At 46.5% G+C, this 26,846-nt stretch overlaps 1 protein-coding gene across 28 annotated transcripts in view; it reads right to left on the bottom strand.

Moving 5' to 3' along the window:
- Positions 1 to 2,967: 2,967 nt before the first annotated feature.
- Positions 2,968 to 26,846, bottom strand: part of Lrp8 (LDL receptor related protein 8) — a 71,937-nt gene continuing 48,058 nt past the window's right edge. For 15 of the 28 annotated variants that reach the window (XM_087549832.1, XM_087549834.1, XM_087549837.1 and 12 more), the window contains 11 exons: positions 24,941 to 25,115; positions 23,032 to 23,259; positions 21,916 to 22,034; positions 21,550 to 21,689; positions 20,052 to 20,193; positions 18,999 to 19,151; positions 17,759 to 17,983; positions 15,196 to 15,264; positions 10,778 to 10,950; positions 9,679 to 9,855; positions 2,968 to 7,549 (listed from right to left, as the gene is read on the bottom strand). In XM_087549832.1, coding sequence (XP_087405958.1) covers positions 7,511 to 7,549; positions 9,679 to 9,855; positions 10,778 to 10,950; positions 15,196 to 15,264; positions 17,759 to 17,983; positions 18,999 to 19,151; positions 20,052 to 20,193; positions 21,550 to 21,689; positions 21,916 to 22,034; positions 23,032 to 23,259; positions 24,941 to 25,115 — 1,640 coding nt within the window. In that variant the 3' untranslated portion in view covers positions 2,968 to 7,510. 28 annotated transcript variants of the gene reach the window in all.

The raw sequence follows: 26,846 nt of genomic DNA, 5'->3' as shown, positions 1-26,846 counted from the left end.
TTTCCCCACCTTTGAAAAAGTTTTGTTTAGCATGATTCAAAATAGTAATGATTCTTTTAGAAAGATCATAGACAAGTTCCAACAAGTTGAACAAACTTATCAAGAGTTAACTATGGTTACAAAAGTTTCCTTCCTATTCTGAGGGGCCATAAATAATAGAGTTTAAACTTTATTATGATAAAGATAAATGATGACTGCATACCTGGTGCCCACAAATCTGGCGGTATAACTGCAGTTTTTTTTTAAACTATTGTTTACAGTTGAGAACTGTTTCCTAGACTGTATGTTTAGCTTTCCTCTCTACAAGGGACATTTGGTGGGGTAATAAATAAGAGCTAGATGATTGCCAATTATGATGTACCTGTTCTAACTGCTTAAATATGTGCCAAGAAGTAAAGCTTCTTACAACAGCACACACCTCGAGTTTGTGTCTGTCTGTCACGCCAAATCTGTTCTCTACCTAAAATCCAAGCCTTGGTCCCTCTGCTGACACACTCCCCTGGGTGGTCTGCGACATAAAACAAAGTTGGGTTTACTTAACTGTTTTTTAAGAAAGCTATTTTCAAAGACTCCTTCCCCATTCCATAATGTTGCCTGAAACTTGCCTTCACTTAGCCAACATCCCCTCCCTGCTATTTCTTTATTTTACATGATCCAGACTGACCTGTAACTAGTAATCCCCTCCAGAGGGTCACCACTCATGAACAAGTTGCCTTTCATTCTTCCCTGTCTTCCAAGATAACTGATGTCCAGGACAGGGATTGTAGGTCAGCTAAATGGATGCTGGATGCCTACTCCTAGTCATCTTATTTAGGAATCCAGTTTCATGGAAGCCTCTTAACAAATACCCAGTCAGGACTGGGCATGGTGGCCAATGCCTTTAATTCCAGCACTTCAGAGGCCTAGTGGAGCAGAACTCTGTGAGTTTACGTTAAGATATTTCATTTCAGATCCCCTCATTTTCCAATTTGCATAGACATCACATGCACATGGGTCACATCGCAGTGCTAACATGGATTACTTTAACAACTACCTACCTCCGAGTACTACGCTTCTGGTCTTTCCATTTTCCACTCTAGCTTACAAGGGAACCAAAGTGATCTTTCTAAAATGCAGTAGCAGCCAGGGATGGTGGTGGCACTCCAGAGCCAAAGGCGGGTGGATTTCTGCACTCAAGCCCAGTCTGGCCGATATAGTGTTTCAGGCCATCCAGGAGTGGGGTGTTGCTGTGATAGAACTGCCCATGCTTTTGTTTGAAAGTATGTGGATTTTGGGACTTTGGATTTGGAAAGCCATGGAATGCTTTAAATGGGGCTTAATGGGCTATCCTAGTAGGAATATGGAAGACTTTGTTACTGAGAGTGATTTGAATTGTGCAGACCTGGCCCAAGAGGTTTCAGTAGAGAATTTCAATATATAGCCTAGAGACTATTTTTGTGGTATTTTGGTGAAGAATGCGGCTACGTTTTGCCCTTGTCTGAAGAGTCTGCCTGGCACTAAGGTGAAGAGACTCAGATTAATTGCATTGACAAAGGAAGTCTCAAAAAAGCCCAGCAGAAATGTTATTCTCTGGTAAAGTCTTATGAAGAGCATTTTGAACAAGCATAGAAAGCTTCGAAAGGAAAAATATTTTTTATGGTTTAAGTATTAAAAGGGCACCAGAAAGTGGAATGGAGCTGAATCCTGTGTTCACAGATATTAAATTGTATTAAGGGGGTGGTGACCTTGGGGCAAGATCCTACCTGGCTAATTTTAGGACCAGGCATGGTAGTATATGCCTGTAATTCCTGGAGACTGAGGCAAACAGACCTCTGAGTTCAAGGTCAGCCTGGGACACAGGACATTTTAGATCCAGATGTGGTGGTACACACCTTTAATCCCATCATTTAGGGGACAGGCATGAGTTCAAAGTCAGTCTACAGAGCAAGTTCCAGGACAGCCAACTTTAGGCAGCTTTTGAAAGAGTTGGAAAACAGAAAGCTGGTGATAATGTAATAGAACAATGTTCCAGCACCAGCAAGCAGCAGAACTCAGCAGTTTTGGCCATGTAGCTCTGGCTTTAGAGACCAGAATAGAAGGGACTACTGGGACAATTGGTGCTGGTCAGCTGGAGCTAAAAATCAGCTGATTAAGAAGAGACCAACATCACTGAGGTGAAATATTCTGGGAAGTGTTTTCTGAGAGCACAAAGAAGCTGTGTTCCAGAGATAGCCAAGGTTGTATCTTGTGCTGCAGCTGGACTTAGTAATGTTGTAAGAGCCACCTAGGTGATACTGGTTTTGAAGGCATGAAGGGGTCAGGAAGAGCAGCTGAGGCTTAGCACTGTGAGAAGCCATAGAAGGCTACTGGTGAAGGTAGACTTGCACTGAACCAATGCCAACCAACCAAAGCTTCCAGGGACTAAACCACTACACTACCCAAAGACTATACATGGACTGACCCGTGGCTCCAACTGCAAAGAATGGCCTTGCTGGGCACCAATGGAAGGAGAAGCCCTTGGTCCTGCCAAGGTTGGACCCCCAGTGTAGGGAATTGTGGAGGGGGGCAGTAAGGGGGAGTGGATAGGGAAGAGAACACCCTTTTAGAAGGGGCGGGGGCTTATGGACAGGAAACTGAAAAAGGGAATAACATTTGAAATGTAAATAAGAAATACCCAATTTAAAAAAAAAAGGAAAAAAAATGTAACACAAAAAACCCAAAAAACAAAAAAAACTTGCGTTGGCCATGGTGTCTGTTCACAGCAGTAAATCCCTAAGACAGAGTGCTACACATTCTATTCTTTAGGACTACTATAAAGAACAATGTGGCTTTGGGCTGTTACTTTACATTTCTTTATAAAACGGGAGTGGATAATACTGAATACTTATTGCTAAGATTCAGATGTTTGTGCAAAACCTTTGGTATACATTCCAGGGTTAGCTGGTGAGAGCTCACCCCCCCCCCCAATCACTACAAGGAAACAAAACAGATTTTAAAAAATGAATTTAATGTCTCTATAGAAATAGTGTGCTGATTTTACAAATGTCCACATTTGGATGATGTCAGTACAGCGAGTGAAATGGAGCACACTTGCTTCGGTCCCTCTGCCTCTGGAAGAAGCTAGATTCCTGAGTACAGGAGCTAACGGAACCCAGGATGACAAGAGCAGAAATGGTTTATGTGACCCAATAACTTTACATGCCCTACTATTACACCAATTATGGTAATTTGGAGAGCGGGGTGACAAACAAGAAAATCCATTGGATTGTGTGAGTTTGCAAACCAGTACCTTACCCCTCATATTAACAGCTTATAGAGAACAAAATGCTATTTTAAAAGCCTGTGGGTTGTACAGTCTTCTCTTGTAGTTTTTGTAAAAAAAAGTATCAAAACCTTGCTTTTAAATATATATATTTATACAGGTAGCTTTTTTAAAATTAATTTTTTACAGCATGTGTTTTGCAAATGCATTTCCTGCTGATTCTTAAGACTGTGCACATGGTGCCCAGCCTGACTGAAGCTTTATCTAGTTAGCTGAGAATCTGAGGCCCTGAATCCTCCGCCTTCTAAATTCTTCACATCCTGGAAACTCCCAAACACCCTAAAAATATAGTGTACGGAGACCGACTCCCTATCTGCATGCATTTATGGGGAAGGAAATCACATAATTTGAAACTGCTGACTTACTGCCGTTTCGTGAAATGGTGAATGCGTGGTGGGATAGGAGTCTTGTAGTGCTGTGGGGTTAGAATGGTTTCTCCTCCACCCGGTAGCACCCGACTGTAGTGTGATTGGGGTGCCCTCTCCAGATTCTGTCTCTTTATCATCTTCTCTTCCTCACAGGCGAGAACATCTCAAAGGTGCTGCTCGGCAACATGGCATGCTTCAGTTCAAAATCCCACTGCCTGTCTGTTCTCACTAACCACATCAAAATCTCTGACTCGAATAAGTAAATAACGTCATCTCCCCGTGGCCACCGGACAGCTTGAGGTGGATGCCTGCAAAGTGCTGGCAGTGAGTTTCCCATGATGCCTTGCACACAGGAACTGACCAAAGAAATGTCCACTTACTTAGATCAGACATTATTTTATAAAGTGCCTATGTTGAAATTTTCTTCCATCCAGTTTCACATCTTGCCAAACCTCTTAAAGTTCTTTATTCCAGGTGTAATGAATCCATGTTTTCCTTAAAAGTCCTGTTGCCGATTCACTCCTCAGTCTTAGCCCAATCTCTCTTCTCACAGAAGCAGCCTGAACACCACTTTTTAATGTTTAAGACTTGGCTTTGGGGCACTTCTATGTAGACCGAATTTTTTCACCTCTTCAGGTAAAATGGTCTCTCTCTCTCTCTCCTCTCTCTCTCTCTCTCTCTCTCTCTCTCTCTCTGCTCTGGGAGTAGTCTAAGTGAAATCTATGGGAAATTTACTCTTTCTTTTCTTGTATCCACATGTACTGCTGTGAGTTCTGAAAGGGTGAAAAACGTTGAATGCACCTGTGATGTTTGCAATGCCGGGCACACAGCAGCTAGTGAATCGTTTTAGAGAGTATGTTGCAAAGACATGAGAATAACTGAAGGGCTCAACAGGATTCACTGCCATCCATTTAAATCCCCTCTCATTCTTGTTACTCCTTGAGTCAGAAGCCATCTCAGTCTGTCCCTCTCCGTGTACACACATGCTGAAGAGTAAACAAAGTTATAGTCTGATGTTTCGGGAAGGTCATCTCTGTTAGTGCCTTCATCAACCCACAGGGCAGAGAGCTGTGGGAGAGGAAGCAGGCTTGAGACCTTGCTCAGGCCGCCCAAAGTTCTCTTCCAGAGAAGAGAGGGTTCGCTTCGTTTTCATAAGTAGTTAGCTGAACTTTCTGCCCTCTTGGTTTATCACTAAGCTTTCTTCTGGATGTTACCAGCTGTGGATACACATGCAGAGGAGAAGGGCAACAGAAGATCTGAATTAAACCCAGACTGCGGCTCGAAAAGTCTCCGAGGATAGGAGGAAGTGGGTCTGCCTCCTCAGAGTGCTTCCGCTCTCCAGCCGCCCCTGGATTTGTCCGTCTGTTTACTGTAGGTTACTTTCAGACTGCAGCTGTCGCGCATTCAGGAAACATGGTATTTTGATAATAATTTAATCTTATTAATCACCTTTTGGAAACCCTAGATGGTATGTTTCAACCCTGTTGTGAAGGCTAGGATCTGACTAAAAGTTCAGAAACTATGCACTAACTATCACGGTCTCGGTTTCCTTGAAGGCAGATTAAAGAAAAAAAGAAAAAGACAATGCCTGCCTTGTATAAATTTTGATGCTTTCACTTCCACCTTATTTTCAGTAAGAACTGATTTTCCTTTTCATCCCTGGATGAACAGAGATGGGTGAGCTCCAGAGGAGTTGGGCTACCTGTTCTTGAGACTGGAATGGAGTCAGGGGCCAGCCGCATTTATTCAATTAATATCTCAAGACCATCAACACACGCATCCAAAAAGAAGTCGCCAGACATAATGGCCAAGCTTGGAACACAGCCATTTTTTAAAGGTTAGGACAACATGAGTGACACAGAGCAAGCTCCTGGGAAGAGGAGGACAGGCCTCCAGATGGCCTGCCTGGAAGTCGAAAGGGCGTCAAGCAGGTGAGCCATTCGAGCTTCACCGGTTTGGGGGAAGCTGTCGTGTGGGAACACGGAAACATATGTCTCAAATGTCAAATTCCAGTTGTGCCAAATTTAGACATTAGTCTGCCACCACTTAAGCCAAACACAGAAGTGTCATAGTTGTCCTGGTCATTCAGCTGGAGTGGATTATAGAACAGAGAGAGCTAGTGGGGACTGAATTCCTTCTGGGACTATGGGATTACATTTCCAATAGAGGATTCCACAGACAGAAAAATGGCATTTCTCCCACCCCATCCCCAAGGCTCAGAAAATGTAAAGGTGTTACATATGAAGAAAATTCTATACAAACACCTAGAGTTTCTCCTTTTATTTATAAAGCAATGAAACATGCCCGATATGCTATAATATCTCATGGTATTTCCCCAAAATATAAATTTGGACGTATTCACACTTTTGGACTTAGTCTTATCCATGTGAACATACGGTCGTAAGAAATGTGTATTTTCTTAAAATGTTTCCCCTACGTAAGAAAAATGGTAGAAAGTAAGGGGATGAGAAATAGGTGTAACCAAACCTATTCCAAAATTGTCGTCCTCATTCACGCGACTCAGAGCTTCAGTGCCTGAGCCTGTTCTTACAGTAAACTTGGAAATCCTAGAAATGCCTTCACTTAGCTCTAGAGTAGGGGTTCTCAGCCTTCCTAACGCCTCAGAAGCTTTAATACAGTCCATGTTGTACTGACCCAACCATAACATCACTTCATTTCTACTTCATAACTGTAATTTTGCTACTGTTATGGACCATAATGTAAGTATCTGTGTTTTCCGATGCCTTAAGTGACCCTTGTGAAAGGGTCTTTTTGACCTACAAAGGTTGAGAACAGCTGCTCTAAAGGCCCGACCTTCAGGTGCTTCAGAGGAAGCTTACTGAAGCTGACCCGAGCCCTCACTAAGCTGAATTTTGAAGGAAGGACTCTGCTGTCTTGAGCTCATGAGGGCTTGTAACCCCCGTGCAGTATCTGCACACTGACCAGAAAGCCTAGGTGGGCATCATGACAGCCTCAGAGGAACTGAAAAGCTTTGTGCTGGCTTGTCAGGACCTCAGGAGTAGCCATAGGTGAAAAGATCTACCTTTCCCACCACATCTCTGCACAAACCATGGCATCTGTGTTCTCTGAGCAAAGTTTCTGAAGGTGTCTCTGAAAACTAGACACCCCTCTTGTGGACCATTTTAAAATAACTGTTTGTATGTATGTGAGCAATAGTCATAGCGCGCCTCTTCCCTACAGGTTTTTTTCTCTCACACAAACACACACACATAAACACAGAGTCTGTGCAGTGGGCCAATCATACCAAAAATAAATACTCTCGCTTCTCTAAATTATTTATAGAGCTAACCTTACTTTTGAAATATGTTAATAAATAATCTAGATGGGAAAAGGAGTTGAAGTGTTCTTTCTTTTTATACTTATGTTGATGGATAGCCACAAAGCATAATTTTATTTACAAAAAAAAAAAAAAAAAAAAACCAAGCTCCTCAAACCTAAAAAAGCTCTCAAATCAAACATCCTCTGTAAATACTGTATTCAAATGATGAGTAAAGTTTGTACCATTGGCCCCGTTTGGTTATGTGCATCATGTTAGTCACTCAGCAGTGGCTGTCCCATGAATTCTTCACGGGTAGTGCAACCAGTTAAAAAGTGTATAAAACATTATACATATAAAAACGTTCACATCCTTTGGATGTCTGCAGTTCATCATAACTTTGTGGTTACCTTTCCGCAACATAAATTTAAAAAAAGTTACACGCACTCACACACGCTCACACAGACCCATATATAGAAATGGCATTCATCCAATCACACACCATCCAGAGAGAGTAGTGCATAGGACTGAACTCCATGAGGCACGAAGTGGGCGGGCCCATCCTCAGGGCAGTCCGTCATCTTCAAGACTTAATGCCACTCGCTGGGGAAACAGACCAAAGAAATCATCGTTAGAGCTATAAGAGGCAATCCTTACCGAATGGCAACAAAAAAATCAGACGCACTATTCCTGTACAGACACTAGTTCATATAATCTTCACTGCCAATGATGAGATTTACCTGACTTATTTTAGAGGTGAGAAAACCGAGGCTCAGTCAACTCTGGATCACACAGCAAATGGCTGAACTCAAGTTTGAGCCCATGTCTGTGCAGATCTACAAGTGTAGCTTTTCCCCACCATTCTGTTCTGTCCTTTCAGAAAGAAAGGTAGCAAAGACCTAACCTTGGCTCCTTATAGTAGTTCAAGTTGGGTGAACTTAAAGAGGGTCAACTGTTGAATGTTAAACCTTGGGCTATTAGCCACCTATCCCCAGAACACAAATCACAATTAGGCAGGTACCATGCTGGTGCCCCTCTTAAATGATGAAAGAGTACTGGAAAACGATACAAGTAATTCAGTTCCTCCCTCTCCTGTCCCTCACTTCCAGTTACTGGATGCTCAACTCTCTTCTGCCTCAAATGGCTAACCAATGGCTCTGCTCCCTGAAGGGTTAAATTCTTTGCTACACTTGTGTGATTTATATCTCCCTGCTCTGCATTAGTCTCAGAGTTCTGGACCAGAAAGCTCCAAAACTTATTTTTGAACAAGGATACGAATCCGACGTTCCTTGGCTCATTGTGAGTGAACCCTAACTGCCACTCTCCTCATTTCCGGCCACCATCTTTGGATGGACCCGAGCTGCATTGCCTCTCTCAGAGCTACATGATTTGCACCAGCCTCACTGCACTGTTCTAAGCCTTGGTTTCATCAGCTGTCAGTGAGGCTTGCACCTACTTCATGGGATGCGTGAGAAACTCGATGGAAAACTGAGTCTGGAGTTCTTACATGCTATCTAGCAAGTATGATGTCCAAAGTAGTCTAGTCTAACCTAACCAGCATAGAATAAGCATTTTCCAACTCTGGACATGCTACATGTGACCAAAAGGAAAGAAAGAAAAAAAAAAAAGAAACCCATTGCTTGCCTTTCAAGGTAATTTTGAGTTATCTTTAATTTCTCCATGCATGCTTTACTCTCAGTGATATTGTCAAGCCACCCTTATTCTTGCCACACCCATCTAGGCCAAAGACAGGCCCCAGTAGTGATGGCAAAACTAGAGGAGAAGAGGACAGAAACAGACAGGAGGGTGAGAATTCTGATTTCCAGAGCTTGGAGGACATGCACCCCATGACAGAGTGGAAGGAACTCGGGCCTCTGCGCACTACCTGGAGTTAATCTTGGTTCTGCCACTTTCTGGCTATGATCCTGGGGAAGTTGTTAAAATCCTGTGGGTCTCAGTTTTCTCAACTGTAAATGAAACTGATACTACCACCCCACACAAGAAAAGCAGTGTCTGACACCGTCGGTGCTTGCCAAGTACCCCTCTGCTTCCTCCATGTCTCTAGCATGTGACTAGCAGGAGCTTATCACACAGGACAGGGTTTCTCTGTGTGCCCTGGCTGTCCTGCAACTCCCTCTGTAGTGCAGCCGGCCTCGAACTCAGAGATCCCACCTTATTAATCAGAGTAACTTCACTGCATTATCTCCTTCTCTGGAAATGACGATTCTTTAGTGTAGACTGACTTGTAATTTACAGACTGCCCTTACACTCTATAACCTCAGGAAGCAGAGACTGGGGTTTTTACTTTCATCTCACTAGTAGACATGATGGCAGGGCCATGGAACAATGGGACAGAGTCATTTTCTCTCTCCAAGCTCTAGGCTTCCTGTACCATGCCTTCTCGGAGCTCTAAAAATCTGTTTGGCAGCACTGGCCACAGTTATAGACTTACGGAGCCTCGAGAGCATCTGCTAACCCTCACAACGCCATCCGACTGTTTCACACATCTCTCCTTTAGTTTGCTTCAACAGCAGTTTGTCTGCCACACCTTGAGTGACATTATTTTTCATGCTGTTTCTTCTGTCTAGAACAAGCCCTTTCTTCCTCTGTCCCGATATCAAGCTTACAGTGTCGCTTTCTAAAATCAGAAAGTCCGCTAGGATTGGCTGTAGCTGCCTAGGTTTAAGGCCCTCACTCACCAGCCCCTCCGGCTCAGAGTGGCACTGCCCTACCTTGCACTTGACGACAGGCAGCTCGGAAAGAGGGTTCTTCGGGAGTTGGTGCAGCTGTGACCTTGGTTCTCCCGGCAAGACAAAAAGCTCCTTGTGGGCAGGGGCTGGGTCTTCCAGGTCTCTGGTCTCCCCAAGACAGGGCTCTGCCCACAGTGGGCGATCATAGCTGCTGATTGCCTGACAGGGGGATGGACTGGATGACCTCTGAGGTCATACTCAGCCCCCTGACTCTGCTGTGCATCAATGACACCTGCTCTAACCACTTCCTAATCCTCACTCCCCAACGGGCCATACTCTTCCATGCCTCTAAACCTTTCCACACGATTCTCTTTGGAATGCCATTTCTATCCTTCCCTACCTGAAAATTACTATTTTTTTTTTAAAGACACAGCTCATGTGTTACTGGGAGTCATTCTATGCACTGGATCCCCAGATGAACCAGCAGCCCCCTTGCTGTGCTCCTACACCATCCATCCATTCAGCACTCGTTAAAGCCAGTTGTGCTATGCCAAGCCCAGGGAAACAGACTAACCACATCGGATCTGCCCTCAGGGACCTCACAGTCTAGTGGCTTAACTGCTAAGCAAAAGGTAAGAGGATTGTGGATGGAGAGGCCCAGGGAACTGTGGGAGAAGAAGCAAGCCTAGGAAGGCTTCCTAGAAAGACAGGTTCTTCAGCCTCCACCCCATGACACCAAGCATCTCTAATACTCCAGCAATGTGCTCTTTTATTAACTCTGAATACTTGATGTCTCGTGTGGTGTCTGGCATTTGACTGGCATTCAGAGCGTGTCAGAATTCAGCCAGTTACCCTTCTGCAGAAAGTCATTGGCTTCTTAACTGCCAGGAAGACCCTGCAGGTAAAAGATATCCTGATACTCTGCTCCCCCCATCGCCTGCTTCAGTATGGCTGTGCTCTCCCAGAGCCAAAACTGTGCCTGATATGTGGGAGGTTCTTGATAAGGTGGAAGGGAGGAAGGAAGGAAGGAAGGAAGGAAGGAAGGAAGGAAGGAAGGAAGGAAGGGAGGGAGGGAAGGAGGGAGGGGGGTGGTGAATGGAAAGGAGGAAGGGAAGGAGCTCTCCTAGCGAGGAGTACTTACTGCGGGGTAGACATGGCCAATCTGAGCCGTCCTCCCTATGTGAAGTTCATCTTCCTCTTCCTCTTCTGTTGTCTTCCTGTACACTGGGTTGTCGAAATTCATGCTCTTGGTATTCTTCCGCTTCCAGTTTCTCCAGATGAGGTACCCACTCATACACAGCAGGGCTATTACCACTGGGGGGAAAGGCCACAACACACTGAGCAACCAGGAGCTCTGGCCCAGCATCAGCACCCATCTGCCACCCCCCCAACCTCATTACCCCTCGGCTTCCCAGCTCCGTCTGAGCACTCATTTTCTCCTGCTTGAGTCCTCTCACCATTTCGTTCCTTCATTAATCCTTCATCTGTTGTAACATCTTTCTCAACCGCTCTGGGAAGACCCCGCTGCTCCCTTAGGTGTGTTCCCAGGCCACACTTACTTTCAAATATCTGTTCTCTCAACCGAACTGAGCTTTTGAGGGCTGTGCTAACTTAGAAAAACGTGATTTTTATCATTTTTATTTATGTGTATGGTATGTGTGTCTGTGAGTGTATACATATGTACAAGCATACACAGGTATGGGTGGGGACCAGGAAAAGGCATCTGCTATCTTGGAACTGGTGAGACAGTTGGTTGTGAGCCACTTGACATGGATGATGAGAAGTAAACTCTGGTCTTTTAGAAGAACAGCCAGAGTCCCTAACCACTGAGCCATCTCTCCAGTCCTGGGTGTGTTTCTTTCTTTCTTTGTGCTCATACCTAGTATGTGCTCAGTGACACTTGCTAAATAACTGAGAAGTGTTTTCCCAAATCTGTACCCTAATACTGCTGCTAATCTGGAACTCTTCAGAAGGTCACCCTCCCTCCAAATTGCATGTCTTTCCAACTCTAAGGCTCCATCAGACAAGGAGAGTCTCTAGAAGAGGATACAGAAGGGCAACACAGTCAAAGACTTCAGAGCTGGTTAAAAATACTAAGCAGTTTGGTTCTTGTTGGACAGATGGGAAAGTCAAGACCTAGCACACTCTCTGTCCCTTTGTCAGAACAGAGGAAGGGGTGTCTTACAGGTCCAGGGCCAAGGCCTAGGAAGGAATCTATGCTTGATTCCAACCTGATGGACAGATCTTTTAGAACTGGTGCAAGTGCAAACAAAGAGTTAGATTAGGAGGATGGGAATGGACAAGAACTCAGCTGGGCATGGAGAATCGCAGAGGTAACCCAGGGTCTGCAGGAACCGAGTTTCCCAGACCGTGCCCACCAGAGCGCATAGTGGTTCTGTGCACATTGGTGGAGATGATTTAGGGTGCTGTAGAGGGGTTTCTGTTTGAGTGAGAGTACCATAATTAAAGATGGCAACAAGAAAAAGAACATTACAGGAGCAGGTAAAAGAATATTAGAAGTAATCTACTTACTCAAGAATCAATATAAAAAATCAATAGCCTTCCTTTTAGTAGGCAGTAACACATCAGAATGCCAGATGTGGGGCTCGTGCCCGTAATTGTAGAGCTCAGGAGACAGAGACGGGAAAATTATCAAAAGGTTAAGGACAGCCTGCACTGATTAGTGCAGGCCAGTCTGACTTATAGAATTTCTGCAACCTTGCCCAAAAAAACACCATCCAAACAAACATAATTCCCCCAAATAGATAACCAATTGGAAAATGTCACGGAACAGGCACATTCATGATGGCCTAGTAAAAGTTACAAAATGACTAGACTAACCTAATAAGAAGTAGGCAAATGCCACATGATCTATCAAGGTCTGCTAAAGGACATAAGTGAAGCCGGAAATAAAGATGCCATGTCTTAAGTGGGAAAGTTTGATCCTGTAAAAATGTAAATTCCTCTCACATGAGTGTGTATATCCAAAGCAAGTTCAATGAGAATCCTATCATAAATTTTACAAAATGGCACAATTACCCTCAAGTTCATCTAGAAGAGAAGCCATTAACAACATTTAAGAAAATGTTTACAAGAAGAACATTTCATAAAATACTGCTAGTGCCTGGGAACAGACAGGTACTAGGTGAGGGGACTGCATAGGCTGACATGTATCGGCTACAGTACAGATGATTACTCAAGTCCGAGAGACATGATGGTTCCCTAAATATGGCCTTGGAAAATCTATACACATATATAAAGAATTATATTCACAGATCAGAACGGGTACAATTACAAAATTAAACAGTTAAATCTCTGGCTCAGGCCGTCCTCTAAAATAATAATATGAAGCACTGAAGAAAGTTTAAGTTAGGAGAAGAAAATATTAGGAGACATTTTAATAAATCAGAATGAAGCGGGCCTTTCTAAGCAAGACAGTAAACACAGAACTAACAGAAGAAAAGATGAACAGATCTAAGACTTTAGTATAAATTTATGAATGATAAAAGATACCATTGCAAATTTAAAATCAAGTGGCAGACTGGGAGAAAGTATTTATTTTATGTATTATTAAGGTTTTTATATTTATTATGGATTTCTACAAATGAGATAACCACAAGAAAAAAAAAAAGAGACTGCAAGCAGGCAATTCGTAGAAAATAAAATGTAAATAACTGTCCAGGAGTCTTTGAAAGCCTAACTCTACTTCTTGTGTGAATAATACTCATCTTCTCCCCTTCAGATCAGAAGACATTTAGATTTAATGCTTTAATTCAATTTAAGTACTGATTCTTTCAGTGAGGGTCACAGCAACCCGAGAGGACACACGGATGGCAGGAACAGAATCACTCATGACTAGACTAGTTGTCTCTCGACCATCTTCTGTGGTGAGCCCTTTCAAGACCAATTCAAATGCTACCTTCTCTAGAACCCTTCACCTCCACTCTGGGACAACTTTTCTGTTTCCTCCCCAGGAATACAAGATGCTGTTATCACACCAATGTGTCTGCCATGCCTGTACTACAGGCATCACATAAATTATGCGTTAGCACTACTGTGTGTGACTTCTAAAAGAACAAAGTCCCTAAGGGAGATGTGCTGGCTAGTCTTACGTCGACTTGACACAGGCTAGAGCCATCTGAGAGGAGCCTCAATTAGGAAAATGCCTCCATAAGATCGCGCTATAGACAAGCCTATAGGGCATTTTCTTAACCAATGATTGATGGGGGAAGGGCCCACAGCCCATCGTGGGTGGTTCCAACCATGGACTGGTGGTCCTGAGTTTGTTAAGAAAGCAGGCTAAGCAAGCCACGAGGAGCAAGCCAGTAAGCAGCACTCCTCCATGGCTTCTGCATCAGCTCCTGCCTCCAGCTTCCTGCCCTGTTTGTGCTCCTGTCCTGACTTCCTTCCATGATGAACAGTGATGGGGAAGTCTAAGCCAAATGAGTCCTGTCTTCCCAAAGTTGCTTTGGTTATGGTGTTCATCACAGCAATAGTAATACCGACTAGCCCAGGAGTTAAAAATGGGAATCCAATAAAAAATACTGCTAAGACGTGAGTCAGGCATGAGAAAATGGACGTGTTACAGGACACAAGTGAATGTCACAGTGGGAGGGAATGAGTCAGCCCCGGGTTCTGAATCTTATCCAGGATTGCTGCCATACTGAACTGCTAGTTCAACCTCCCTAACTCTCTCCACGTCTCTCCCACTCCTGTCTTTGCACATGCTGTCTGCACTGCTTGGGTTGTTCTTGATTCTTCTTGACTTGGCCAACTCAAGCTCAAGGATTATTTCCATTGGGAAACCTCGCCTGTTCTCTTCCCTTTTAGACCAAAGCGACTCCTCGGCAGTAACGTAGCAGCTTACTCTTAGGATTTGTCATGCCATAATCAACTTACCCATATTATATGTATCCTTTGTCCTGCTGGGGTTTTTTTAAAATTACATTTACTTATTTATTTTGCGGGGTGGGGCATGCCTGCTACAAGGAGGAGTGTGTGGAACCCAGAGGACACACTGCAGGAACCAACCCTGCATCTACCATGTGCTGCAGGGACAGAACTCAAGCAGTCAGTCTTGGTGGAAGGGCTTTGGTCACTGAGTTATCTTGTCAGACCAAGACTAGACATCTATAGGATAGGACCCTGCCTTACTTATCCTTTAACTTCCTTCCCTTTCCTTATTAGAGTTTGGCACGTGGTAGCTGCTCAATAAATGTTTATTGAAAACCAAAGAGGAAGTAACAAGACAGGATGATTTACTCAGTAAATGACAAGCAGCCCAGCTCATCCATTAACAAATACATAATCTCCTATAATGTGGCACGTGAGAGAGTGGTGAGCAAGAGACACTAGCTGGGTCCCCAAGGAGCAGTCATTTGTCTTCACATGGTGCAAGTGTGGGTTGTGGAGGTGGCTGGGGCTTGTAGATGTGCCTGGGTGTTCACACAGGGGCAGAAGTTGAAGAACAATGTGTGCCGGGCAAGAACCCACACTGAACCAGGTAGCATGTACAGTTCTTTGTCCCTCTAGTGCCTTTCCCAAACCTCGGGCACTCACCTATGGGCACGATGATCCCAATGACAGCAGCGGTGACTGTTGAACCCATCTGGCTGCCTTCATTCCCATCTGTAAAACACCATGTACAGAATGATGCCCCATCACTGCGAATCCAAGCGCGGCCTGCCCTCGAGCTGTAAGGACCACCCGCCCAACCTCTTCTTGTCCTTGCTCTAAGGTGATGCTCCCAGTTACTGTGTAATAATTCAGTCTCACTAAACATCCCCAAAACTCCAGGGGCAAATAGGACTGAGGTTATTTCACATCCGGGAAACTAAACTTTGATAAATGCAGACTTGGGATTTGAACACAGGACTCATGACCCAAGTCCAATAGGAAGCTGGGGGCTACGCGGCAGGTGAGAGCTTAGGTCTCCTTGCTGCCGATGGGGCTGGCTGTCTTTTTCCACTAAAATCCAATGCACTGTCTCCACTGTTTTGGTGGTCTGCCTGTTCTATGCACTACCAGCTTGTTTTCCTAAGAGATTAAAACCTGATATACTGGAATGTAGTAGAGTGTAATTGGGAGCATAGGCTTCTGGGTCAGGCTTCCTCGGTTCAAATTCTATCTCTATTACACATTACCCGTGTGACCCTGTGGAAGTTAATGTAATATTAAACGTATAATGTATATTATATGTATATTATATTTATCTTAAAATATTTTCTACCTCTTAGGGGTCCATTTAAGGATTAAATGGGATCATATCAGATACTTAGCACAATATCTGGCTGGCATTGCCTAATTCAAGATGGTAGTGAGGTGGTAGTAGTTATGATGAGGGTTAAATTTAAAAAGGTTTGTTAGCCAGGCATGATGGTGAATGCATATCACACCCCACTCGGGATGGTAAGGATAGAAGACCTCAAGTTAAGACTAGCCTGGGCTACATAGCGAGACCCCATCTCTAAAGGATCCTTGTTGCTGTTAAAGGCACATAAAAGCCCATTCTTAAATGAAGAGTAATTATAAATGTATTGTTTTAAATAAATATCCTTCCCTAGCTCTAAGACACCCGAGACACCTGTACAGCTCTATGCCCTGGGATCCCATGAGAGCCCTCTGAGGTGTGAGAGGAATGGCTAGCCACTGGCAATGCCCCCCAATCTATTTCTCCATGTTACTTCAAGAAACTCTGGCTAATCAGGGAGCTGCCCTGTTCACCAAGTTAGCTAATTGGAGGGCGCTGGAGAGATGGCTCACTTGTTAAGTGCTTGCCATTTAGGGATGGGGATCTGAGTTCTGCTCCCAATTCATGTAAAGCCAAGCATGGCAGCATGTGCCCATAGCCCTGGCTGAGGAAGGAGACAGGAGGAGACCTGAAGCTTGCTGGCCAGCCACTTTAGCTGAACCAGTGAGCTCCAGGTTCTGTGAGAGACTGTCTCAAGAATTATATTGCAGAACTATTGAGAACACTCCCAAGGTTGATCTCCAGCTTCAACAAGCACACATACATATTATACACCTTCAGTACACACACGTGCACAAAGATGAACATGTACACACACACACAAACACACACACACACACATATACACACACACACGCCCGCACGCACACACGCACAGGCATGCACGCATACAAAGAAGGAAGAAAACAAGCTAATTGGAAGCACTGCTGTCCCCTTGCTCTGATGTGCTAGGAAACGTCCCAAGACCTGAGAGAACACTCAGACCTCTGCCCCCATGAGAGGAAATGGAATTCCACCTCTGCAAACACCAGGCTGCCTCAAACGTCTATTCTTAGAACCTAGCCTCTGCTGGCTAAACAGCCCTGATCTGAACAATGTCACCAGGTTGCTTGGTTTCTGGGCCAGCCATGTATGGGGAAAAAATGAGAGATGGTTTATCATTTAAAATGAAGCCCCCCGGCAATTATAAAGGTATTTTCTGGTTAATGAGATACAGCTGTTCCAACAGGACAATTACTGCTCCCAAGGATTAAAGAAGTACTAAGCTTAGTTATTCTATCCAAGATTTGGAAACAGGCACAAGCAGATCATACTTTACAGACATTACTGCCTGGGCAGCTTACCAAGGCTGCCGGGAGCTCGGATAGAGCTTTCCAAACTCGACAACACCCACCTCAGGAACACATGGAACACTGACACATATCCAGGCAGCTGGGCACTTCCATTCACAATGCCTCTTTTGCCTAGTTCCCTCTTTGAGGCAGGGTCTTACCATATTGCCTTGGCAGGCCTGGAACTCTCTATGTAGATCAGGCTGGCCTAAAACTTAGAGATCTGCCTGTCCTGTCTCCTGTTTGCTGACCACCACTGCCAGGAGCCTTTGCCTCTCCTGACCATCTTGAGAAGCAAGTCGAGTGTAGCTTATTATTGGTTCCTTTTAGGGGGAGACTGACGTTTAGAGATGAACGAATGGTTTGCCTCCAGGTCCTTTTAAACTTATGGACACCCAAGCTTCCTCAATCCCAGGACAGGACCTTCTCTCCCTTGCTTCCTCCTAAGAGGTGGACATTACAAGATCTTCCTTCCTAGCCACTCCCGACCCTCATCTTGGCTTCCCCCAAGTTATACGAAATGCAGAGCTGACTTCCTTACAGTGCTGGGAGTGGTTGCTGGTTGCAGGGCTCAGGGTGGACGGGCTGGTGCTGTGAGCCTTAGGGATGTTCACTGAGTGAGGGACGGCAGCTGTCTGGCTTGGCATCTCTGTGCTGTGGTTCTGGTAGGTAGAGTCGTGGATGGTTGTCCCAGGGGCTCCCGTAGTAGCAGGTACTGTCCTTGTCATAGCAGAGGCTAAGGTTGTAGTTGAGGTAGACGGAGGTGCTAGAGGGGAAAGACAGCAGTTTGTTGCTTTGGTGCCCAGTTATGGTTGCTGAGTTCCAGTAGGGGCTCAGCCTCTGGGCTTAGCTCAGATGCCACTATTGTGAAACTTTCCCCCATCCCCGAATGGGCCGTGATCTTCTCTGAAGCTGAGTCCTAGCACTTCACTTTGATCTGATAAAGACGGGTCCGTGGGACAGAGCTGTGGAGACAAGTGTGGAGGAGGCCTCTGTAAAAGACCAGAGGGAGCAGAAATACAAATTGAGAAGCATTTCATCCTCGTCTGTAGTTACATCGTCAGGTTTAAATTCTTCACGTTAAACAGTTGAATCTGGACATTGTAAATGATGTAACAGGCCTGATGCTCAAACCCAAGGTTTGGCTACACATGGGGACTGGGAAACAAAGCCCAGTTGTGAGGATGAAGTGCTAGTCCACCATTAGTCACAACTGCACTCAAGGGCATCTACGCAGTGTGCCAGGTCTAGCTAAGAACAGGCATCTGCTACAAATGGTCAGCAAGGACCAAGGGCTCTTTACTCGAAGTTTTCTTCATTTTAATTTTTACTTTTTGATCTGTTTTTATTTTGTATCTACGGGTGCTTTGCCTGGGCACCACGAGCTCGCCTGGTATCCTCAGAAGTCAGTAGAAGGAATCAGGGTTGGAACTTCTGGAGTTGGAGTTAGGAATGGTTGAAAGCCATCATATAGGTGCTAGGAACTGAGCCAGAGTCCTCTGCAAGAGCAGCAAGTGCTCTCAGCCACGGAGCCTACTCCAGGCCCCATTAACTTGGTTTTCAAGGGATTCTAGAAACTTCCTGAAAGTCGAATTTAAAGCATTTTATGCGCATTGCACTTTTCTTGGAGATGGGAAAGTCTTGGAGGGTGCCATGAACTCACTCTGTCAAGGACGTTTAGATAAGACGAAGGTGCAGATGTGAGAGGCAACCGGGGAAGTTGGAGGAAAAGCTGGAGCATACTGAGTCCCTACGAGTCCAGGGCAATGTTTGTCACTAACCTCGGTAGCATCTCTTCATGTCTGGGCCCAGCCACATTGTGTCAGGACAGGCACAGGTGTACTTGGGAGAGTGGCTGGAGATCTGAGGAGCAGGAAGGCACAGGTATTCACAGCCGCCATTGGGCTGGGCACTCAGCTCACAGGCATCTGCAGCTAATGGCAGGGGGAGGAGCAGACAGAGAGCATGTTGGGAGATTGACAGGCCATGCCAGGTCCTCTTGTCTACCAATAGTGAGTTCCCACCAACTGGACTTGCACAGAAATCTTTCCCCACCAGCATAGTAGCTGGGACTTTATCGTTACCCTCATTCATTCTTACAGTTCTGAGAGGTGGGTTACGGTTCCAGGTGACAGAGAAGCCTACCCTCAGAGAACACACGGACACGTTACAACTCTAGGAATTTTAAGTCTACCTCTCCCCGACTGTGTCTGTCTCGTTTGCTCCTCCTCTGGGCACCTGCCGTCTCTTTCTGCTTTAAGTCTCTAGAACTAGAATCAGGTGCAGACCTCATCGTCTTGCCCCTCTCTTTGCTGTCTCCCTTACCCTGGCAGCCATTACTGGTTACAGCTGGTCATGGCAGCGGATGACACAGCCCTGTGGTACGACTATTAGACCGTTCCCAGTAAGCCACCTGGCTAACTGTAAGGCCTGGAGACACAGGAGTTTGCAGTACTGCAAAATGGGTGCTAGAAGTAAGTGCACACTGATGTGTCGCGACAGAAGGAACTTGGCAATCAGGTGGCCTCCGGTTTAGATTTTTGTTCTACCTGCTAACATTGTTTTTTCTCTCCAACTTCAGTTTCCTCAATTGTTGAATGAGACATACAAAAAGCACCTGTTATCGGCAAAACTAGGACGCCTATGTGTTTGTTCCTAGCCTTGCGTCACACAGAGGCTGAAGCAGAGTGAAACCAGATATGACAACACACTCTACAACAAGAGGGATTATTGTATTCTTGGGGATGCTGGGTCAAGACACAAATGGGAAGACATAGCCTGTCAGGTGTCAGGAGAGGGCACAGGCAGGCGGGGACCAGGGAAGGCTTACTTACCCTTTGGCTGCTTCAGCTCATGGAAGATTACAATGTCATGTGGGTTATTAAGGTTCTCAGCCAGGATGGAGATCTCCAGGCCATTGAGCCGATTCGCGCTGAAAATGGCCTCATTCTCCAGATCCGTCCAGAATACCTTGTCCTGCGGAGTACAGATGTGAAGGGTAGGAAGCCCAGCATCCAAACTCCATCCCAGTCTGAGGGCCTCGCCCCAAGTCAGGGACAGGACAAACCGGAGTCAGCGCTGTCTACCCTGCCCACAGGGGTTCAGAGGACTCTGCCTCTGCCGGTGAAGCAAAGCCTCCTAGCTTCCTTCTGTCTTAGATGACTACTTGGTGATTCTGTGCTGCCGAGCTAGGCTCACTTCCTGGAGCCAAAAGAAAACCAAGGTTGCATGACTACACCTGGGACTAAGATAGAAGGAATGGTGAGTTCCCGAGGGCTAGTTGCTGTTGGGCCTCCTAGGAGGAACACACAAGTCTACATGGTTAGTGTTCTACATGGTTAATCCGTAGAAGAGTAGACACACATCTGTAGGCAAATTTACAATTACAGGGGCAACCATGCATCTTGTCCACGGACCCAGACACACCCTCACAGGTCATGAAGACATACTCGTGCTGAGTAATACCTTTTAGTTCACATAAAAGTACACACACACACACACACACACACACACACACACACACACAAACAGACATGTTTACTCTGGTGCATTTATGCAAACTCATGCATATACCCACACTTTACACATGCCAGGGAGATGCTCAAGTATACATACATACATACATACATACATACATACACACACACACACTTAAGTTGAAGCAGGGGATAGAGTTAGAGGAGTGTCTGCACACAAGTTCAAGCAGTACTGAATGAAGCTGCTCTAAGAAAATACTGCCATTGTCCACCACAGAACACTACCCCCTTCCTCTGCCTTCCCTGGATGGCAGGGTTAGTTTGGGGGAGGAGCTGTGTGTAAGAAACTTTGGTTCTGGCTTCCTTATTTCCCCAAAAGAAAGGCTGTTAAGGTCAGAGCAAGGGCTTCTTGATTCTTTTCCTTCTTGGGAGCTTCCTGAGGGCTTGGGTAGTGTCTAATTTACTTCTGTGACCCCGGGATTTGGCACAGGTCTGCATAGCACCTCTCAGGATGCGCCCTACTCTAAATGATTCTAAGGACACACATTTCCCTGCCTCCTTCTGTATGTGAGATACAGCGGTAGGTGCCGAGGATGTGGAGAGGCAGTGTCTGTGCCGAGAGATTTACCTAGGTGACATTCTCTGAATGAGACTCTTGGGGAGAGCACAGGAAAGACTGCCAGGCAGACTGAGCTGTGAGCCTCCCTGAATGCTGTTCTTGGAGCGTATCAACCTGTCAGCTGGCATCCCTGTTCTTTTGTTTCCCTCTGGACAAGTCTAGAAGTATCCTATTTGAACAAGCCTCTTCTGGGTTTAAGCTTCCCGACTGAGTTATGCCTACCCCTATGGGGCTCACCTCAAATACAGCTACCCCAAAAGGGTGACTCAGGAAGTCAGTGGAGAAAATCAGCATCTTTCTGTTGCCTCCATTGAAGTCGATGCTGGATAGCTGGTGCAGCTTGGAGTCCACCCAGTACAAACGCTGGCTCAGCAAGTCTTGGGGAGGAGGGGTCAGGTCAGACACCAGTTACTGCAGCTACATCTCTACTCCACGGCACTCCTCCCTGCCCACACTGCCAGGCCTCAGACTGAACTTAGCTCAAGGGAACAAAGACACTGGCCACCATGAGGGGACTCTCACACAAGACCCATGGGACTCCTAACAGTTGTCAGGATCAGTTCTAGTGCAAGCTCCCAACTCTCGTAGACAGGCAGGGCTCACCCAGGGTGATTCCGTTGGGCCACTCGATGTTGTCTGAAACCAGTGTTTGCCGGTCTGCACCATTGAGCCCAGCCTTCTCAATCTTTGCCTGGAAACCCCAGTCAGACCAGTACATGAACCTGAAACGCAGAAGAGCCCACATTAGTTTTCTCTGGGTGGGACAGTTGGAATGGCCCAAGCCACCAAGGCTCAGCGATCCACTGAATAGTTGGGGATTATGTTTAATGGGGAAACCTCTGACATCCTTCGAACTATCAAATCTTAGAACAGGCACTTTAACCTTCATCTCATGAGAGCCTCGGGAAGCTCAACTTGCCAATAATCTACTTAGTCTCAGCTGAATGGCCCATGAGCTCTGCTCTTACTGTGACAGCTCTAACCAGAACCCTAGAGCATCTGTGTGGGCAGGGCCCTTACACATCTCTCCCGATCTACTTAGAAGAGAGTAGATGACCATCTTAGCTCAGGTTCCTGCTCCTAGACCCTCATTTCTAGAGATCACAGCAGTTCACTGCTACTAATTCACACTTTCATGAGGAACATTTCCACTAAGGGAGCCCCCACCTAGGTGTGGCCAGAGCAAAGCAGCCTCTGTTAAAGGGACCCACATACTGGGCAACAATGGTCAGGGGCAGAGCAGCCCCAGGGACCCTGAGTCCTCGAATCTTACTGGTTGTACTGAGTGCATGACTTATGTAACACCCACTGGGAAAAGATACAGGGAGACAGATTTGGGATTAAGGGGAAACTCCACTGTATAATGGATCTGTATTCCACAATGAAATAGGTTCTCTGTCCCCAAAACTGGTTAAGCGGCTGTCAAATATCTATGGACAAAAGCCTGAAGAAAGGCCTCTACCTCTGAAGCTACCTGGGATCTTTAGTCCTGTAGCACTCCAAGACACACCATTTTAGCGATACAATGAAGGAGCCAAGAGTCCAGAGTGATCTCTGGTGACTAATGCCCAGTACTTTGGCTGAGGACAAATAGGATGTGGGCCGTTTGGACTTCCTTCCCTGTATCTGACTGGCCCACGGGTTTCTAGAACCTTTGACAGCTCTTGTAACAGACACGCCTTTGCTGGTGGAATGGAAAGTTTATGTGGGGATTCTCACCCTCGCAGGGGGTCGACAGCAATGGCTCGGGGCTCGCTGAGATCACGGTTGAAGAGAGTACAGCGGCGGCGTCCATCGGTTGTGGCGACTGAGACGGTCTTATTGCCTGAGTCTGTCCAGTAGATGTGCTTATGGACCCAGTCCACCGCCAGGCCCTCTGGAGAGTGCAGCTGCTCACCAATGAGGACCACCTGCTCGTCCGGGATACTGGCCTTGTCCATGTGGGCGCTTAGGAGAAAGCAGGGCTGGCCATGGGCAGAAGCTCCACCCACGGGCCCATGTGGGGCTGCCTCTGTAACCCTCCCCACTTTGTCTTCTCTCTGAGCCATGGCAGTGGGTTTTAGAGGAACTTGACTAATCTCCACTCAACACATTCCTTGAGCCACCAGGGTAAGGGACCCGGGCTGAATCAGCTAGTTTCTGGCCTAGAGGAGCTCAATTAGTGGGGGAAGAAGCTTGCAGGCAGGTACAATGCAGTGTGGAAGCCTACGGCAGCAGGGAAATGGAGACTGCACCATCCTGCAGAGTGGGAGAAGCCTCTGTGGTTGAGTCTTGAAGGACTAGATCACCAGGGGCACAAACAATGAAACCAAACACACAAAGAGACCAGTATACACAAGTGTAGACACACAGAGGTTCAGAAAGGATGCGGGGTTTGGTGTGGCAGAACTGGTTTATGGGATGCAAAACTGGGGATGAGTTCAGGCGAGAGCTGCATCCTGACAGCACTGAGCGCACTGCTAAGGAACTGGATCATCTTGGGACAAGGGTGGGAACCCAGTGGTTCCGAGATCATAGCTGGGAATGTTAGATCACCGTGGCAGCTGCAGAAAGGATGGTCACAAAAAGAAGGGAAGGAAGGGAAAGTGCTGAGGGGGAGGTTATAACACGCAGAGGTGAGAGGAATGCAGTCTGCAGGAGGCTGCACAGCAGAGAGAGGGACCACACAAACACACAGGAGGCATCAGGTTGCTGTCCCCGCGCCTACTGCACTCTGTCTCTGTTATTACTTCCATACTGCCTGCCGCCATCCGTAATTCTCACTCTGCGGATCCCGGGAATTCTCTTAAGGTCCAGACTGCAAAGCACTCTGAGATTTCACACGGGCAGCTTTACTCAATGCATTGCAAACCGTGAGTTCCCGTTCCTGTCGCTCAACCACAGGCTGCCCAGCCCCCACACCCCCATACCCGATCTCACTTGGCAGTTGCTTGTCTTGTCTAACCACCCATCCCATCCCATCTTTCTTTCTACAGTGACTCAATGTCTACCCAATGCCCGGTTATCAGCAGTCCTGCCAAGAGGATCTCAAGGGCAAAAAAGAGCATTAACTCTCCAAGGAGGCCCAGATATGCAGGGAGCCGGATATTATGGCATCTGAGACAGACAGGAGAGAGACTTTCTCACATGTTTGAGGAGGGTCCCAAGTGCTAAACTCACAGCCAATGACTGGGGCACCCAGTGATGACCAAGGTACTACCATCCAGGAAGTCTTCCCAACCACCAAATTGGGTCAGAAGTCTCCTTAGAACTTTCTCTCATGACTATAAAAAGGTGACCAGTAGTGATATGTGGGCTCCTCCAGACAGAGGCCAGATCTTAGTCATCTTGAGTTCCCAGGGTCCAGAACGCAGGTTCTCCATGGAGAACCCAAGGAGGTTTCTCCTTTCCCTCATTTCCTCTGTCCTGCACTTCACGGCTTGGCCACCAGGGGTCAGACACAGTCTAGGATGTGGACTCAAGGCTGTTTTCCCACAGGTTGGTGAGTCCTGGTCCTTCCACTCCTGCTCTGATTCTATATCCCTTGTCAAGCCCAACTCTGCCCTGAGAGGCAGAGGCCAGCCATCCTCCTGCCAGCTGCCCCTCCCTCAAGCCTCCCATGCTTGGCTGCAGCGTGCAAAACACTCACCTGTAGATCTTGCGGTAGGAAAGGTCACACCAATATATTCGATTGGTATCCACTTCCACGTCCAGCGCCACGACATTCTTGAGCATGGGGATGAGGCGTGAGTAGTCCCGCTTCACCAGGTCTATTCGCCGTACTTCGTGTCGGTTCGTGAAGATTAGGGATGGGCTCCTGCCAGCTGCCATGCAGGGAAGCAGTGTCAATGGAGGAGGCAGGGAGCCCAGGGGACCAAGTCTCTGCCCCTCGTTTGCTGGGCGAGAGGTTCATTTGTAGGAAGAGGGAATGACGGCCCCTACTTCACAGGCTGGAGGGCAGACGAATGAGTACCACCACAACTGTACTCTCTATCAGGTACAAACTCCCAAGTGCGTCCTCGTGCCTGCACTGAGGCCGTCGGCAGCATCCTGGATTCCACTGGAGCACCCAGTGATGACTAGGGTACTGCCATCCAGGAAGTCTTCCCAACTGCCCAGTGGGGTCAGAGGTCTCCTTAGAACTCATGAGTGCAAAAAGGTGACCAGTAGTGATGTGTGGGATCAGGCAGAGGCCAGATCTTAGTCATCTTGAGTCCTCAGGGATTCCAGCTAAGCTACCTGCCCTTCCCGGCCCAGCTTCACTGACTCTGGTGCTTTTTAAGTCTTTCCCTTGCCCCAGAGTGTGTTTCTTTCCAGAGAACACTATCCGTTCTGCTCGGGGCTCCGCTCGCCATCCTGCAAAAACGGCCTACCTAAGGCGCATAAAGGTCCTAGAAAGATAGCCCAGTGGGTTAGGACATGTGGCATCTGACAAATCCCATACATGCACTGGACAGAACATACAACTGACCATGTATATTCAAAACCCATTTTTAGACTCCAGAGTTAGATTCAGAAGGTCACATGGGGGCCTGGATATTCTTGACTTCCATCTGGAAGATTAGTGTCCCAGACAGAGGTCTTTAAGGACACTGCACTGCCCCGCCCACAGGTGGTTTTGAGACATATCAGGCAATTCTTAGGCACAGTTCCCATGTTTTCTAGAACACACTTCGGTCAGCGACCTGGCCCCATTTCTGTGCATCTGTGCCAGGCTAATAGGGACAGGATGGGCACAGTCCAGAGCCATGTACCAATCAGGGTGTGTGTAGTGATGGAAACTTTTGGGGTAAGGGGAAAGAGGGAGCGGTAATACAAACAGCCAGAAAATGGGGCTCAAAGTACAGGAAGCGCCAGATGCAAAGCTGGGTTCTAGGTCTGCTAGGTCACCTACAAACCAGAACTTTGCTTACCCCAAATTACAGCCATGACTTTGCCTCTCCGAGGTGGTAAGCTGGGACAGGGAGCACCTTATAAATTTTATTGAGGGCTGGGTCAACAACAGGGACCTGTGTGTTCATGATTTGAGTTTTTGTATGACTGCCCCTTAGATAGTCACATGACTTTTTTCAGAATGTTGTCACCTACATACGGGCCATGGCACTCCTGTCCCGGGTGGAAGTAAAGACAGGTTAGTGGGTGAAGGTGCTAGAGTGCAGTGTAGACGGGATATTTTAGGATTTCTGGGTTTCATATCAAGTATTGTACCTACTGTGTTACCGTATCTGTGTGTTCTCTCAAGTGTGTGTGGGAAAATCCACACTTTGACTAAACTGTTTGTTCAGCACCTCCATGTGGAGCGCTACGGTTTCCATACACTCAACCTGTGGCACACACAGCCTGCGCTCCTCTTACACTGGCCTCTTTCACCCCACCCCCACCCCAAGTTATTTGTCCTTGGAATACTCTGATTCATTTTTCTCTAGAACCCCACATTAAATGTACAAGCAAATCCTGTTGCTTGGCCTTCAAAACACACACACACACACACACACACACACACACACACACACACACACACATCTGTTCGCTTCTCAACACTCTCACAGCAACCA

Source organism: Rattus norvegicus, chromosome 5, assembly GCF_021556685.1.
Source record: "Rattus norvegicus strain SHRSP/BbbUtx chromosome 5, alternate assembly SHRSP_T2T, whole genome shotgun sequence".
Lineage (NCBI taxonomy): Eukaryota > Metazoa > Chordata > Mammalia > Rodentia > Muridae > Rattus > Rattus norvegicus.
This window is presented reverse-complemented; position numbering and strand designations above follow the sequence as displayed.